The sequence below is a fragment of the Scyliorhinus canicula genome, chromosome 5 (genome assembly GCF_902713615.1).
Source record: "Scyliorhinus canicula chromosome 5, sScyCan1.1, whole genome shotgun sequence".
In the NCBI taxonomy this organism is placed as follows: Eukaryota; Metazoa; Chordata; class Chondrichthyes; order Carcharhiniformes; family Scyliorhinidae; genus Scyliorhinus; species Scyliorhinus canicula.
In genome coordinates, this window is record NC_052150.1 from 82,212,471 (window position 1) to 82,228,399 (window position 15,929).

Below are 15,929 nucleotides of genomic sequence, written 5' to 3' on the forward strand. Positions count from 1 at the left end.
AGCAAAGCTAAAGAGCTGGTCATTGACTTCAGGAAGCAAAGTACTGTACACACCCCTGCCTGCATCAATGGAACCGAGGTGGAGATGGTTGACAGCTTCAAATTCCTAGGTGTGCACATCACCAACAATCTGCCCTGGTCCACCCACGTCAACGCTATTAGCAAGAAATCACAACAGCATCTATACTTTCCTCAGGAAACTAAGGAAATTCGGCATGTCCACATTGACTCTTACCAACTTTCACAAATGCACAATAGAAAGCATCCTCTCTGGCTGCATCACAGCCTGGTATGGCAACTGCTCGGCCCAAGACCAGAAGAAACTACAGAGAGTCATGCTCACAGCCCAGTACATCACACAAACCTGCCTCCCATCCATTGACTCTGTCTACACCTCCCTCTGCATTGGGAAAGCGGGCAGCATAATTAAAGACCCCTCCCACCCAGCTTATTCACTCTTCCAACTTCTTCCACTGGACAGGAGATACAAAAGTCTGAGAACACACACTAACAGATTCAAAAACAGCTTCTTCCCCGCTGTTACCAGACTCCTTAATGACCCTCTGATGGACTGATCTGATCTCTTCACACATCTTCTCTACTGAGTAGTTCTACACTCCTGTGTGCTTCACCCGATGCCTGTGTCTATATATTTACATTGTGTATTTTATGTTTGCCCTATGTATTTTCTTATCATGTATGGAATGATCTGTCTGAACTGTACGCAGAACAATACTTTTCACTTAATCCAATCCAAGTGAATGGGAAAAAATGGGAAATGGGATATAACATGGCTTGTTCACTTTGGGTGGAAAATAGAAAAGCAGATTATTATTTAAATGGAGAGAAATTGCATAAATCTGTGGTACAAAGGGTTTTGGGGTGTCCTCTTACATGAATTGCATAAAAGATAGAATGCAGGTACAACAAATAATTAGGAAGGCAAATGGAATGTTAGCCTTCATTGCAAAGGGGGATGGAACATAAAAGTACGGAGGTCCTGCTACAACTATCCAAGGCTTTGGTAAAACCATAGCTTGAGGACTGTATACCCTTTTTCTTTCTTAAGGAACGGCATACTTGTATTGGAGGCACTTGAGAGAAGGTTCACTTAAATGATTCCTGGAATATGGGGCTTGTATTTTGAGAAAATGTTGAGCAAGTAGGGCCAATATTTATTGGCGTTTAGAAGAATGAGAGGTGAAATTCTTGAAGGGGCCTGACAGGATAGATGCTGAGAGAATATGTCCATAACTACGGGATACAGTCTCAGTATATGGGGTTTTCCATTTATGACAGGTGAGGAAGAATTTCTTCTCTCTGAGAGTTGTTAGTCTTTGAAATTCTCTACCCCAGAGAGCAGTGGAGACTGTGGGTCATTGAATAAATTTAAGATCGAGTTAGACAGATGTTTGATCTACAAGGAAGTCGAGTGTTATGGGGGTGGGACCAAAATGCAGTTAAGGCCGCAATTTGATCAGCCAGATCTTAGTGAATGGCAGAGCAGGTTCAGTTGGCCAAATGGCCTACTCTTGCCCCTATTTGTTATGTTCTTAGGTCCCAAAGTTCTTTTACAGTTGGTTAAAAAGTACTTTGCAGTGTAGAATATAGAAAAGGTAGCAGCCAATTTGCACACATCAAGATTCACAAACATAAATGAGACAATCTATTTTAGTGATGTTGGCAGTAGGATAAATACTGACCAGGCTGCTCTCCTGCTCATCTTGAAAATAGTGCCACAGGCCATTCCATTGGGAAGACAGTGTCTCAGTTTGAAGACAGCACCTCTAACAGTGCTCTCTCAGCACGGCATTGAATTTTTAGCCTCAATTTCCTACTTTGATCTCTGAACTGTGACTTGAACCCAGAATCTTCTGACTCAGGTGGAAGTGCTACCCCTGAGCCATGGCTAGTCACTTAGAGGACTGTCATGGAATATGATGTGTAGTTATAACAAACTATGCCAGAAAACTATCAGAACAGATTTAGGCCAACACCAATTATTTGCTTAATTAATGTTTTTATTCCATTAATTTTTAATGACGATGTAGCACTATTGAAATTTGTAAATCAATGTAAACGCAGTCTGAATGTTTGCTAATGCCCAGGCGATCTATTATTGTATCTGAATTAAAACTGACAATTTATCTGCTTATTTATTCCAATATACCATGCTAACTGTGATTCTTGTTACTTTATTTAGGACTGATTTGGACAAGTGTAGCAAGCATGTAAATTAAATAAGGTGCATATAACCTGTAGCACACTGTAAATGTCCATTAACTGTGCATGAAAGAGGCAGCAACAGAAGAATGCTTTGAGGTACTTTTCTGGAAATGCCACTTAATATTCAAAGACAAATACTCTTACAAAAATTAGTGGTGAAGAGTTTCACGACTTTTACTTAAATTAAAATAGTTGTTCAAAGTTCTTGCAAGGGTGTCCTGAGCAGAATCCATTCAATTACTCTGGCATTAAGCCCCTTTAAAGTGCAGCAAACAATGTTCTACTTTATTCTGAGCATCCAGTGTTGCTTGTCATTGTTGATATAGAGTGAGAGCACAGCATGTTGTTAACAGCAGTGCTGCGATGGCAAGCTTACAAATGATTGAAAACATATTTTATATCCTGTCACTAAATCCTAAAAATATTTGGAATGCAATATAATCTGAATACTTTTAAATTAAGCATCAAGCTGGGCATTGTTAAAAAAAAAATTAGCTGTTGGAAGTAAAGGACTGTCGGGTAGGCTCATCAGCTTGCCAATTTATAGATAGCCCATCAAAAGCAACATTGGTTTGCAATCTTACCCTCTTTTTTTCTCTTTTCGCCCTCCTCCAGCAATCAGGCAATAAAGACAAACACTCACATTGGACCTGCCTTTGTGAGCTATGCCAGTACTCTCTTGGATTATGCTTTAGTTTTCTGGGTTAGTCTGTGCGTTCATCCCTTTTGGCTCATCACATTCACTCTACTCAGACTTGGACCTGATGATCGGACACGATCGATCGCTTGAGAAACCACAAAACAGTAAGCTGGCAAGGCCATCACGCATTGGGTTTCAAAGTGGTTCAGAGCCCATACCAGGGCTGCTTTGGTACTGCTTGTTTTATAATTTCAAATCGCTCCTAGGTACAGGACTTGCAAAAACACAATCACATTGCACATTGTATAATAGAAATACTAAATCTAAGAAATGGGCCCTTCACCTGCAGATTACATTTTGTTTGATGTTGCAAATTAGATTTGCATATTTATGTTGAAACCAGGCATATTATCCTGCCAAGTCACCCAGAAGTAATCAAATTAATGCTACATGATCATCAACATACATCCCATCATATATATCCCTACATTCACAAAAAGATATTTAATAATGTTGAACATTGAAGCACTATGGGCCACGCTCAAACATTAGGAAGTGTTTTTCATACAAAAGGGTGTGGAAATCTGGAACTCGTTCCCCCAAACGGCTAAAGATACTGACATTTTCAGGTCTGGGACTGCTAGTTTTTGTTGGGTCTGGGTGTCAAGGGATGTTGAGCAAAGGCATGTAAATGAAGTTGAGGTACAGATCAGCCATGGTCTAACTGAATGACAGAACAGCTTTGAGAATCTAACTGTTGTACATTTTTGTTCTTATCCCAGCAGGAACATCCGCTATAGCAAAAACACAGGCCTGGGAGCTGTTGTTTATCTGCACTCTGCCAAAACATAATTAGAGGCATGTGGAGGAGAAAAAAAAACATTAAAAAAACATGCATGACGATCTCAAAATCTCAGATTTGTAATGTTGTTTTAAATGTTTAATTTGTTTCATTGTTCAGCTAAACAACAGCAAGCAGCTACATTTTCTGTTATCCTCTCAGAAAGACATTCACTGTGTTTGCAAGGAGCACTGTTCACTGACCGCCCCTTCAAGAGAAAAAAACTAAACTTCTTTGCACACATGGGGGTTATTTTGTTAAATTCATTTACTTATTTTGTTTTGTGAAAGATTCTCAGGACAATGATCAGTACTGCATTGCAGGCAACCAGATTGTTTTCCCCCCCAAAAAACTGAGCTACTTGGGGCAGCACAAGTGGATAGCACTGTGGCTTCTCAGCGTCAGGGTCCCAGGTTCAATTCCCCGCTGGGTCACTGTCTGTGCCGAGTCTGCACGTTCTCCCCGTGTGTGCGTGGGTTTCCTCCGGGTGCTCCGGTTTCCTCACACAGTCCAAAGACGTGCAGGTTAGGTGGATTGGCCATGATAAATTGCCTTCAGTGACCAAAAAGGTTAGATGGGGTTATTGGGTTACGGGGACAGGGTGGAAGTAAGGGCTTAAGTGGGTCGGTGCAGACACGATGGGCCGAATGGCCTCCTTCTGCACTGTAGTTCTATGTTGACTGCTACTCTCAAACTGCATATGCCTCAAATTAATAAATGACAAGAGCGTTCCTTAGCAACTCTCTGTAAGCTCCCGCAATAATGGAATCACAGCCTGAAACTGGGTTTGCTGCAAAGGGTTAAACTGAACACAACTAAATACTGTATGCAGTGACAGAGGCACAAACTCCACTAGGTGGCACTAAGTTAAATTATTCTGTTGCAGTAACCCAAGCCTCTGCAATATCTCCACTCTGCTGTTTCAAGCTGGAGAAACATCATTTAAAATTTAATAAAATAGCCGCAGAAACCGGATGGTTCCAGGTTCAATCCCTGGCCATCAAGACAGTGTGAAGGCTACAACTGCCAATGTTGCCTCAGGGTAGGATAGGGTAGGGTTCCTGCTCCTGGTTATTGTTCATTGACATCTATTTGAAAATAGATAGAATGGATGCTGTGGGAGAACAGGATGGGGCACAGTTCTGCTGCCCCAGGGTTAAACAACCCATAGACATAACTGCCTCGGCTGATACACAAATTGGAATATCATATGAAACTTTGATAAAATTGATGTTAACTAAGCTCTTTAAGAACACCCTTATGATCGACTGGGAACCAGTTTGAAGTTTGATCGAACGTACTTCACCTTGGACCCATAATAATTACCAGAGATGAGGTTTGTATGCCATCTCAATGGTCTGGATTCAAACCCTTTGCCTATGTACTGCGATAAAAATGCAGTCCGCTCCAATGCAGAATACTGTTCAGAATTAAGCCAGGGTGAAAACAAAGTGATGATTGTGTAATTTCGGTCCATGCAAGATGCTGACTTGATTTTCGGCAATGAAGGATATGTTGTAATGCTGATTATTTTGGGATGTCAAAATTTTAAAAGTCTCTATTCAAGAGCATTTGGAAACCTTTTGACATTTGTTCATTAGCACACAGGCAGTGACATAGGTGATGCCGTAAGACCATAAAAGCAGAATTAGGCCATTCGGCCCATCGAGTCTGCTCCGCCATTCAATTATGGCTGATATTTTTCTCATCCCCATTCTCCTGCCTTCTCCCCATAACCCCTGATCCCCTTATTAATAAAGAACCTATCTATCTCTGTCTGAAAGACACTCAGTGAATTGGCCTCCACAGCCTTCTGCGGCAAAGAGTTCCACAGATTCACCACCCTCTGGCTGAGGAAATTCCTCCTCGCCTCTGTTTTAAAGGATCGTACTTCCAGTCGGAGGCTGTGCCCTCAGGTTCTAGTTTCTCCTACTAGTGGAAACATCCTCTTCACGTTCACTGTATGAGATCCCCCGTCATTCTTCTAAACTCCATTGAGTACAGACCCAGAGTCCTCAATTGTTCATCATAAGGCCAGTCCTTTTTTTTATTCGCTCATGGCAGATGGGTGTCACTGGCCAGTGTCTATTGCCCATCCTGAATTACCTTTGAGGGGGCAGTTAAGAGTCACATTTCTGCGTGTCTGGTCACATGTAAGCCAATCCAGGTTAGGATAGGAGATGTTCATCCCTAAAGAACATTAGTGAACCAGATTGATTTTTACGACAACTGGCAATAGTTTCATGGTCGTCATTAGACTTTCAATTCAAGATTTTTATTGAATTCAAATTTCACCATCTGCAGTGGCAGGATTCGAACCTGGGTCCCCAGAACATTACCCTGGGTTTTTGGTTAACTAGTCCAGTGACAATACTACTCCGCCACCCCCTCCCCTCATTCCAGCGATCATTCTTGTGAACCTCCTTTGGACCTTCTTCAAGGCCAGCACACCCTTTTTTTGATACGGGCCCAAAACTGCTCACAATATTCCAAATGTGGTCTGACCAGAGCCTTATACAGCCTCAACAGTACATCTCTGCTCTTGTATTCTAGCCCTCTTGACATGAATGCTAAAATTGCATTTGCTTTCCAACTGCGAACTTAACCTGCATGTTAATCTTAAAGAGAATCCTGAAGTAGGACTCCTAAGTCCCTTTGTGCTTCTGATTTCAGAAGCCTTTTACTGTTTAGAAAATAGGCTGTGCCTCTATTCTTCCGCCCGAAGTGCATAACCTAACACTTTTCCACATTGTACTCCCTCTGCCACATCCTTGCCCACTCTCCTAGCCTCTCCAGGTACTTCTGCAACTTCCCTGCTTCCACAACATAACCTGTTCCTCCACATATCTTTGTGTCATCTTCTATATTAGCAACAATGCCCTCAATTCCTTCTTCCAGATTATTAATGTATTTTGTGACTAGCTACTGTCCCAACACTGACCCCTGCGGAACACCACTAGTCACCGGCTGCCATCCTGAAAAGGATCCCTTTATCCCCACTTTCTGCCTTCTGCCAGTCAGTCAACCCTCTATCCATGCCAGTACTTTGCCCCTAACACCTTGGGCTCTTTTCTTATTTAGCAGCCTTCTGTACGGCACCTTGTCAAATGCCTTCTAGAAATTAAAACAGATCACATCCACTGGTTCTCCTTTGTCTAACTTCCTCGTTGTCTCTTCAAATAATTCTAACAGATTTTGTCAGGTGTGACCTCCCTTTGATGAATCCGTGCTGACTCAGTCCTATTTTACCATTCACTTTTAAGTACTCCACAATCTCATCCTTAATAAGACTCTAAAATCTTACTGACAACTCAGGCTAACCAGCCTATAATTTCCTCTCTTCTGTCTCACTCCCTTCTTAAACAGTTACGTTAGCCATTTTCCAATCCTCTGGGACTCTCCCTGCATTCCTGAAAGATCACCACCAATGGCTCCACAATCTCCTCAGCCATTTCCTGCAGATCCCTGGGGTTAGTTCATCAGGTCTGGGTGATTTATCCACCTTCAGACCTTTCTGTTTTCCCAGCACCTTCTTCCTAGTGATGACCACTACACGCACCTCTGCCCCCGACTCTCTTGAAGTTCTGGTATGCCACTGGTGTCTTCCACTATGAAGACTGATGTATTCTGTTCATCTGCCATTTCTTTGTTGCCTATTACTGCTCCTCTAGCCTCATTTTCTTGTGGTCCAATGTCCATTATTGCCTATCTCTTACCTTTTATATATCAACAAAACCCTCTTGCAATCTTCTTTTATATTATTAGCTAGCACTCCTTTTTCATCTTCGCTTCCCTGATTGTTTTTTTTTAGTTGTTCTCTTCTTGCTTTTAAAGGCTTCCCAATCCTCTGGCTTCTCACTAATCCTCGCCACATTGTATGCTTTTTCCTTTGCATTTATGCTGTTACTGACTTCCCGTGCCAGCCATGGTTGCCTTGTCCTCCCCTTAGCATGTTTCTTCCTCCTTGGGATGTTGGTTCTTATTCTTTTCCTTAAAAATAGATTATTTTCCAAATAAAGTCCCCTGAAAGTGACTTGTCTAATTTTTCCATACTCATAAGATCAATCAAGGCCAAAGGCAAAATGTTGATTTAATTCTACGCAAATTTCATCCTTTTGGACAATCAGAATTGGAGACGATCACAAATATGCAGAGTGGCTATTTCAAACATAGAAAAGTGTTGTAATGTACTTTACCTTTACTGATAAAGGATAATCCTTATGCAGAATACAGTTTACTTTTAATTAAAAAGGTCTGTTGCACCAAGTCAGCTAGTTCTATCTCCCTCCCTCCATCCTCAAGCAGAGAGACAAAAGCTAATTGTCACTAAGCACACACTGCCTGGAAAAGGGAATCTGCAGATCTACGACTCTGCGATGGGTTTTGACTTGGTGATGGGAGTCCCAGATTAGTTAGGTCAATGGGCTGATTGTTAATCTGTTAGACCAGCTGCTTTCACTTATTTTTGCACTCATCACAACAAATATGTTATTCCTTTTTGCCAGTCTGTGGAGGCAAAAAAGATAAAGAATTTCTTAGTACTGACCTTACAATCTTTTTTTGCTTTTTCAAAAATTCAGACTTAGACAATAACTTACCTCTCCTTCTCTGGGCCACGGCCTTCCATTTTGTGTGTATTTGCTTTGATTCTGTCTTTTCTTCTGCCCTCCATCAGCAAATTTGCACAGCAAAGGCTCACTGGGGGCTGCAAAGGCAAACAGCCAAGGCCACATTAGCAACAGAGAAGTGATTATATCAGCAGAAGTACTTTTTTGTGTGTAGCCGAATTCTTTTGAAGTACAACTTGTTAAAACATAATCTGAGCCCCTTCATGTTAGGTGCCAACAGCAGTGAGCACTGCTCAAACTTCAAAACCTTGGTTAGAGTACAAGAACTTAGATTATTCCACACCCGTGATTGACAAATTCCTGCACATATTAAAAAGATAAAGTGTCTCACAGGCCAGATGAGGGTTACCCACCTGTGTCCCTGGATAAACCCCTTATCTGCTGGTGTTTCCAGATGTATAGTGTGAAAAATACGTCAAATGTCTTTGAACAATGCCACTTCCCACTGACTTTCCAATTGTTTTGCACCTTTACAACTGGAATATTCTGAGTTCAAGTTTATTCAGCCATCTGTATGAAGAAAGTGAATTCTGATTTCTTTCTTCTCTGCGATGAATACAGTTGGCATGAGATGATAAATCATACTTCGGATTTGTAAAGTAGCTTTACATTCACAACGCCCAAAAGCAACTGGCTCTAAAAAGTCCTAACATTTACTGTGTACGCCAAGTTAAAATCTTAACCATTATAAGCGCAAACAAAATCTCATGAATAGTTTATGGACCCACTCCGATAATTCTTCAACATCTTACAAATACAAGCAGCCATTTTCTCTCTGTTCTGTTGGCTAGTATAAAGAATTAATTGCTGAATCCCCCATTTTGCTCACTAAATTGCAAGCAGACCATACTCCGTCAATAAATTATATAATTCAGAGGAAAAGTCAAGATAATTGCACTTTGTGAACATTTGCCTACAGTATTTCCTCCATTTGTTTACATCACCATAACATTAGTCCCATCAGAATGTAACGCTGGAAAAGTTGGTGGCCAAATAATGGCAGTGCATGTGGGATGGAGGTGAGGCTCTGAAAGTGTGGGCCTGATTCAAAGGCACAATGCCAGCCATTTCCATTTTGATTCATGAACAGAAGCTCCAGTTCACCAGGAGTAAAGGCAGAGATTGGAACCTGGGACAGCTGCCCATGCTCCATGGGCACAGCTCTTAAAAGGAAGCTGGAGGCTAGTAGACAGGAGCGTGGCTCTGTTTCCAAAGGTTGGCAGGAGAGGGCTACTCAATAAGGCACACGTTGATGGGTGTAGCAGAAACAGTGTCATGTGGAGGAACTGGGTGTGGTGTCACAGGGGGTTGAATGACCTTGTTCGCTGTGGCAAAGTGAGTGCAGTATGAGACCCTTATGACAGGCCTCTAGGTATGCAATCACTGCAGGCACATGAGCTGAGTCACCTGAAAGTGTATGGTATTCCTTAACTTGGGAGAAATGTGTGTTCAGAGTGTTTACAGAACACAAAGCAATACCCAGAGTTCTAGTGCTGTTGAGGACCTGCAACATTGATTCTTGCGGTTTCTGATGTAACTGGGCCGTTGACTTTGGTCATGGCCAGCAGTGCCTCATCTCTCTCTCTCTGTTCTAACATTGCAGGAGAAGAGGGCACATAATACGCAGGAGAGAGCCCTCTCAGGAGGAGGATTGTTCCAGCTTGCCATCCTCATGGCTACATGAAGGATGCAATGACGGGAATCCTTGCAGGAGCAAGTGGAGGATGAAGAGATAGGAATACCTGTGGAAGAGGGTGAAATGGTAGTGAGATCTTTGGATGAATGCGGTGGAGGGAACTCTTCCCTTTCTGACAGCATGCCAAAGACTCAGTTGCACCGGGAAGCAACAATTATGTTGTTTGAAACATCCAAATTAATCCAAGCTTGATTTTCTTTGTACTGCAGCAACTTCAAGTAATTATGATCATTGTAATTCTGCCATAGCCAAACTTCAATTGACCATATCCCAGTATTGCAATCAGCCACTGATTAGTCAAGATATGTCAAATTTTAGACCTCTTATCCTGGCAAACTTCCTGAAGCTACACTTTCTGCTGGACATGTAAAGGACAGTTTTTAAGAGGTCAGATTCACAGTGACTGACTTTATGTACTGTTGTATGTATTAATTAGGCAATTATGATCAGCGAGATGTAATTATGTCAGGTTTTGTAGGGCCAGTGTGTATTGGCTTCTGAAGGGCCAAAATGAGGAATTGCTGCCTTCTTATCAAAGTCAGGGTGAAGTAATCGATTTGTAGACTAAGCTTTTAAGTTGGAGCCCCCAGTCAGTAGATTTTGGATAACTGGCACCATGCCTTCCATTGAACAACTCCTCTACAAATACCAACCCTTAATGAAAATGAAATGAAAATCGCTTATTGTCACGAGTAGGCTTCAATGAAGTTACTGTGAAAAGCCCCTAGTCGCCACATTCCGGCGCCTGTTCGGGGAGGCTGTTACAGGAATCGAACCGTACTGCTGGCCTGCTTGGTCTGCTTTCAAAGCCAGCGATTTAGCCCTGTGCTAAACAGCCCCTAGCTTTGAGATAATATTAACCCTCTTTCACACTGAATAGTCTCCTGGTAATGCTGCGTGTCTTCCACTGAGTAGATGGTTGACAAGCATCATCAAAATAAATATCTTTTAAATAACTGGAACCCCTCATAGTCCATTTCTCCTACCATAACATAATTCCTCCAATAAGCTGCCATTGTTTACTATCAATCAATGAATTTCTTATCCATCCCTAAGATTTATCCTGAATCTTGACAGCTTTGAGTTTAATTAACAATCAGTCATCTGGAACTGAGTCTCATACCTTCGGGAAGTCTAGTTAGGACTTACTGCACCCATTAGGCATGTCAAAGAGGTTAGTCAGTCTGAATCGTCACCTTCTGAATGCCATTGACAACAATGCACAAAGAGTTTGCTGTAAAAACAGTCTTCAAGCCTACACCTAATAATTAGCTCTCTTATTCCGCACAGATAGAAATAACACAGATGGATCTATCAGCTTTCTGGAATTTGGGGCAATTTTAGGCTGTTTGAAATCTACTGTGCCTTCCCCAATGTCCAGGTACCTTTGTATGATAACTGTAAAGGCCTCACAAATATCGCCCCTCGACCTCTTTGCTGCTCTTTACTCATTACCATCTATCCATGGAATTTAATTGTTTTTGCACACACATTAGCCGGGATTCTCCTAGCCTGCGCTGGCTCGGAGAATCGGAGATGTTGCCGAGACAGACGACAACGTCGGTCCGACGCCGGGAACCGATTCTCTGGTAACCGGAGAATCGCCGCCAGTCGCGCGTGATCGATGTGATGCCTGTCGGGGGCTGTTGATAGAGGCCCCCGCGGTGATTCTCCACGGTCGACTGGCCGAGTTCCAACGGTGTGGTCAAACATGGTTCCACCTGGGAGCTCGGACCCATGGCCGCGGTGGCCGTCCTGGTGGGGGGGGAATCAGACGCTTGGGGGGGGGGGGGGTGGCCTACCTTCTGCCGAGCCGGCCCGCTGGTTCCGCCATGTTGCGCGGGCCCGGCGCGGAAGTGGCCGCACAGTGCAGGTGCTGCATGGAGCACTCTGGCGCCGTGCTTTCCCCACAGAATCTCTGGGCGAGGAGGCCCGTTGACACCGGCGTGAAACACTCCGGTGTTTACGCTGGCTTCAACACTTAGCCACCGTATTGCAGAATTCCGGCTATTGCCTTTCTGGGACTTTCATTTCATTTATATCAATGCCATTAATTTGGCCTAGGTAAATTCTGTTTGGGGGAGGGCATTCTAATCATGTCTTCCTTTGCGAATACAGGAAGTAAACATTTGCATTTTTTGAAGCTTCTCGATATTTCTCTAACTATCTCCTTGCTGCTGAAGTACTGGGAGGAGTTTCTGCAACTGGGCTTTAAGCTTATAATGATTTTTGTTTCTGTGTGTCTCTTTAGAATATCCAAACATAACAAATAGCAGCAGGTCTGGGCTCTATAGCCCATCAAGCCTGTTTCACCAATTGCTCAGATCATTGATGATGTCCCACATAAACTCCACATTTCCTGTCCTATCTCTCGATTCCATTAGCGTTCAAAATCTATCGAACTCAATTATTAAATGTACCCATTGGGCTGGAATCTCTGCCGTCTGCTGCCGGTAGCGGCATTCCTGATGTGGCAGAGAATGGAGCATGGGGCTAAAAACGAGATTGGCGCTCGTTCTACTGTACCGGCCCCCCACCAGCGGTGACAACGAGCTACACACCCCGTCCTGGTGCTGGGGGTCGGGGTGCACGTGGGTCATTTGAATCGATTTGCATACGATGAAAGGGCTGGAAGCCCAATTCTCCACACCTCCATGATGCTTCGGCCTCTCAGCTGGAATTCATGCGGGCATGGATTTGTGCGAGGAATTTCCAGCGTGGCACTGATGCGGTGGACCCCGCAGTGGGTCAAGGGAGGGAAAGTATGTAACGTAGGTGCCCCCAAAGTCAATCGGAGCCCCCCCTTCCCATCAAAACACAAATCGTGCCCACCCCAGCCCCAGCACACCCCATCAGACCCCCCACATATCAGAGACACCCCCCCCCCCCCATATCAGAGAACCCCCTCCATATCAGAGACCGCCCCTCCATTCAGTCACCCATGCTGGAAGCTAAAGAGCAGTCCAGGCAGAAACAGTGAAAAATCACGGCTTTTTCACTTATTTTAGCTTTCTAGGAAGTGACAGCTGCTGCTTTCAACTCTTCTGTCTGAGGCAGCCGGTGTAAGGGACCTGGTGAGTTCCAGCATTGCATCTTGTAGATGGTACACACTACTGGTACTGGACACTGGTGATGGAGGGATTGAATGTTTGTGAATGAGGTGTCAATCAAGCGGGCTACTTTGTCCTGGATGGTGTCCAGCTTCTTCAATATTGTTGGAGCTGCACTCACCCAGGAAAGTGGAGCGTATACCATCACACTCCTGACCTGTGCTTTATAGGTGGTGGACAGGTTTTGGAGAGTCAGGAAGTGAGTTATTTATCGCAGGATTCTAAACCTCTTACCTTCTCTTGTAGCCACATTATTTATATGACTAGTCCAGTTCACTTTCTGGTCAATGGTAACTCACAGAAGGTTGATAATGGGGGAATTCAGTGATGGCAATGCTATTAAATGTCAATGGTGATGGTTTGATTCTCTCTTATTGGAAATGGTCATTGCCTGGCACTTGTGTGGCACAAGTTACTTGCCATTTGTCTGCCCAAGCCTGGATATTGTCCAGGACTTGATGCATTAATGTTCTCTTGCAGGTTTGAAGATCCTCAGAGGCCCGTGGAATGGACCTGATGACCCAACCCAGCAGGACTCTTACAATGACCCGACCCAGAAGTTGAAGAGGCCCAAACCGGAAGTCCAACCCCGACCTACACATCTTCTCTACACTCCTTTACCCGATGCCTGTGTCTATGTATTTACATTGTGTATTTTTTTTTTTCCCTATTATGTATTTTCTTTTAATGTTTGTACGGAACAATCAGTCTGAGCTGCAGAACAATACTTTCCACTGAATCCCCGTACATGGGACAATAAACAAATCCAAATTTGCGCATTGACTGCTTCAGTGCCTAAGAAGTGGCGAATGGTATGAAACATTGTACAATCATCAGCGAACATCCCCACATCTGACCTTATGTTGGAAGAAAGATCATTGGTGAAGCAGGTAAACGAGATTGGGCCCAAGATACTACCCTGAGGAACTCCTGCTGTGATGTCCCGAGACGGAGATGACTGACCTCCAACAACCACAACAATCTTTCTTTGTGCCAGGTATGTCTCCAACGAGTGGAGAGTTTTCCATCTGATTCCCATTGACTCCAGTTTTGCTCGGGCTCCTTGATGCTATACTCGATCAAATGCTGCCTTGATGTCAAGGACAGTCACTCTCATCTTATCTCTGGCATTCAGCTCTTTGTTCCATCTTTGAACCAAGGCTGTAATGAGGTCAGGAGCTGAATGACCCTGGCAGAACCCAAACCGAGCGTCAGTGAGCAGGTTATTGCTGTGATGGGAGCTCACTTTAATAAGTCATTAATAACTAGCCTGCAATAAAAGTTAAGATACCATTTGCCTTGTCTTCCTAATTGCATACATTTGCCCTTCAATTGTTAACATCATATTTCTGTATGTTCCTATATTCCTCTTAATGAATCCATCATCTTTTTCTCTGAAGTGGTTATGGAGGCTATTTTACCTCTTTTTTCACCTTTGTTGCATTAATCCACTTTCGGTCATCATTATTTAGTCAGAACCTGCTGGTTATAGGCAGCATTAATGATGCGTGATCAATATTTTTGTACCTATTAAGGTGTCCCACCTGACCACTACTGAAGGTTTGCTGATGAAACACCCTCAAATCTTGTGGTTTAGGTTGTTCTCTGATTTATTTGAAATTAGTCCTTTTGAAATTATGCCATTTTCTGGTTCTGAGTATCAGACCATGTTCATAATTCCTTGGTACACTAAAAGCTTGTCCAAAGAAACATTTTTTAAAGTAGATCTTCAAGGAGGAGAGGGAGATAGAGAGGCAGAGAGATTTACAAAGGGAATTCCACAGTTTAGTTCCTCGATGGCTGAAGGCACTGCTGACAATATAAATATAACAGAATGATATAAATAATCTTTATTGCCACAAGTAGGCTTACATTAACACCGCAATGAAGCTACTGTGAAAGGCCGAACAGGCGCCACATTCCAGCGCCTGTTCGGGTACACAGAGGGAGAATTCAGAATTCTCAGCTGGTGTGGGAACTGAACTGGTTCTCCTGGCCTTGTTCTGCATCATCAAACCAGCTGTCTAGCCCACTGAGCTAAACCAGATGAGGTAAAGAAAGTGGAGTGTAGGAGAGCAGTAGAACTGGAGAAATTCACAGGTATAGGAAGGGGAAATATCATGATGGGATTTACATGTGAGGATGGGAATTTTAAATTTGATGCACTGGAGAAATGGGAGCCATTGTAAACCAGCAAACACAGTGAAAAATGTGATTTGAGCTGTGAGATAGAATGATGAGGATTGGATAAGTTAAAGTCTATGAAGGCAGAACATTGTGAGGTGCACTAATAGAACAAACAGTAAAACAGACAAGTTTGGCGATGACAAAGGCATGGATGAGGATTATGGCAGAACCTGATCTGAGGCAGGACAAAGATGGACAATACTATGGAGGTGCAAATAAGTGGTCTTGACAATAAATAGAATACTGGAGCAGAAACTCAGATCAAGGTTAAATGGGCCATCAAGGCTGCAAGCAATTTGATTCAACCTGATACATTGGTTGAGGAGGGGTTGATGCAATCAATGGGGAGGGTATGGTTTATTTGCAAGGGCTGTAGGTGCGATTGCAATATCACCTTCTTCCTCTGATTTTTTTGGACACTACCTACAATCTCTACCTACAACCCTACATCAGGAAATTACTCGCCATTGTATGCACCCCATATCTGAATTCTCAACCTTGCAGTGATTCCTCTATATTGACCCGGTCCCTTACTGATGTTGGCACTTTTGGCACAGTACATCTGTGAAGCAATAATATTAAAACATCATTGGACATTTATC

At 43.1% G+C, this 15,929-nt stretch overlaps 1 protein-coding gene across 7 annotated transcripts in view; it reads right to left on the bottom strand.

The window, feature by feature from the left end:
* LOC119966096 (RNA-binding motif, single-stranded-interacting protein 3) overlaps positions 1-15,929 on the bottom strand; it is a 1,648,548-nt gene that overhangs the window by 122,290 nt on the left and 1,510,329 nt on the right. For all 7 annotated transcript variants that reach the window (XM_038797302.1, XM_038797300.1, XM_038797299.1 and 4 more), the window contains one exon: positions 8,305-8,411. In XM_038797302.1, coding sequence (XP_038653230.1) covers positions 8,305-8,411 — 107 coding nt within the window. The remainder of the gene's footprint in view (positions 1-8,304; positions 8,412-15,929) is intronic.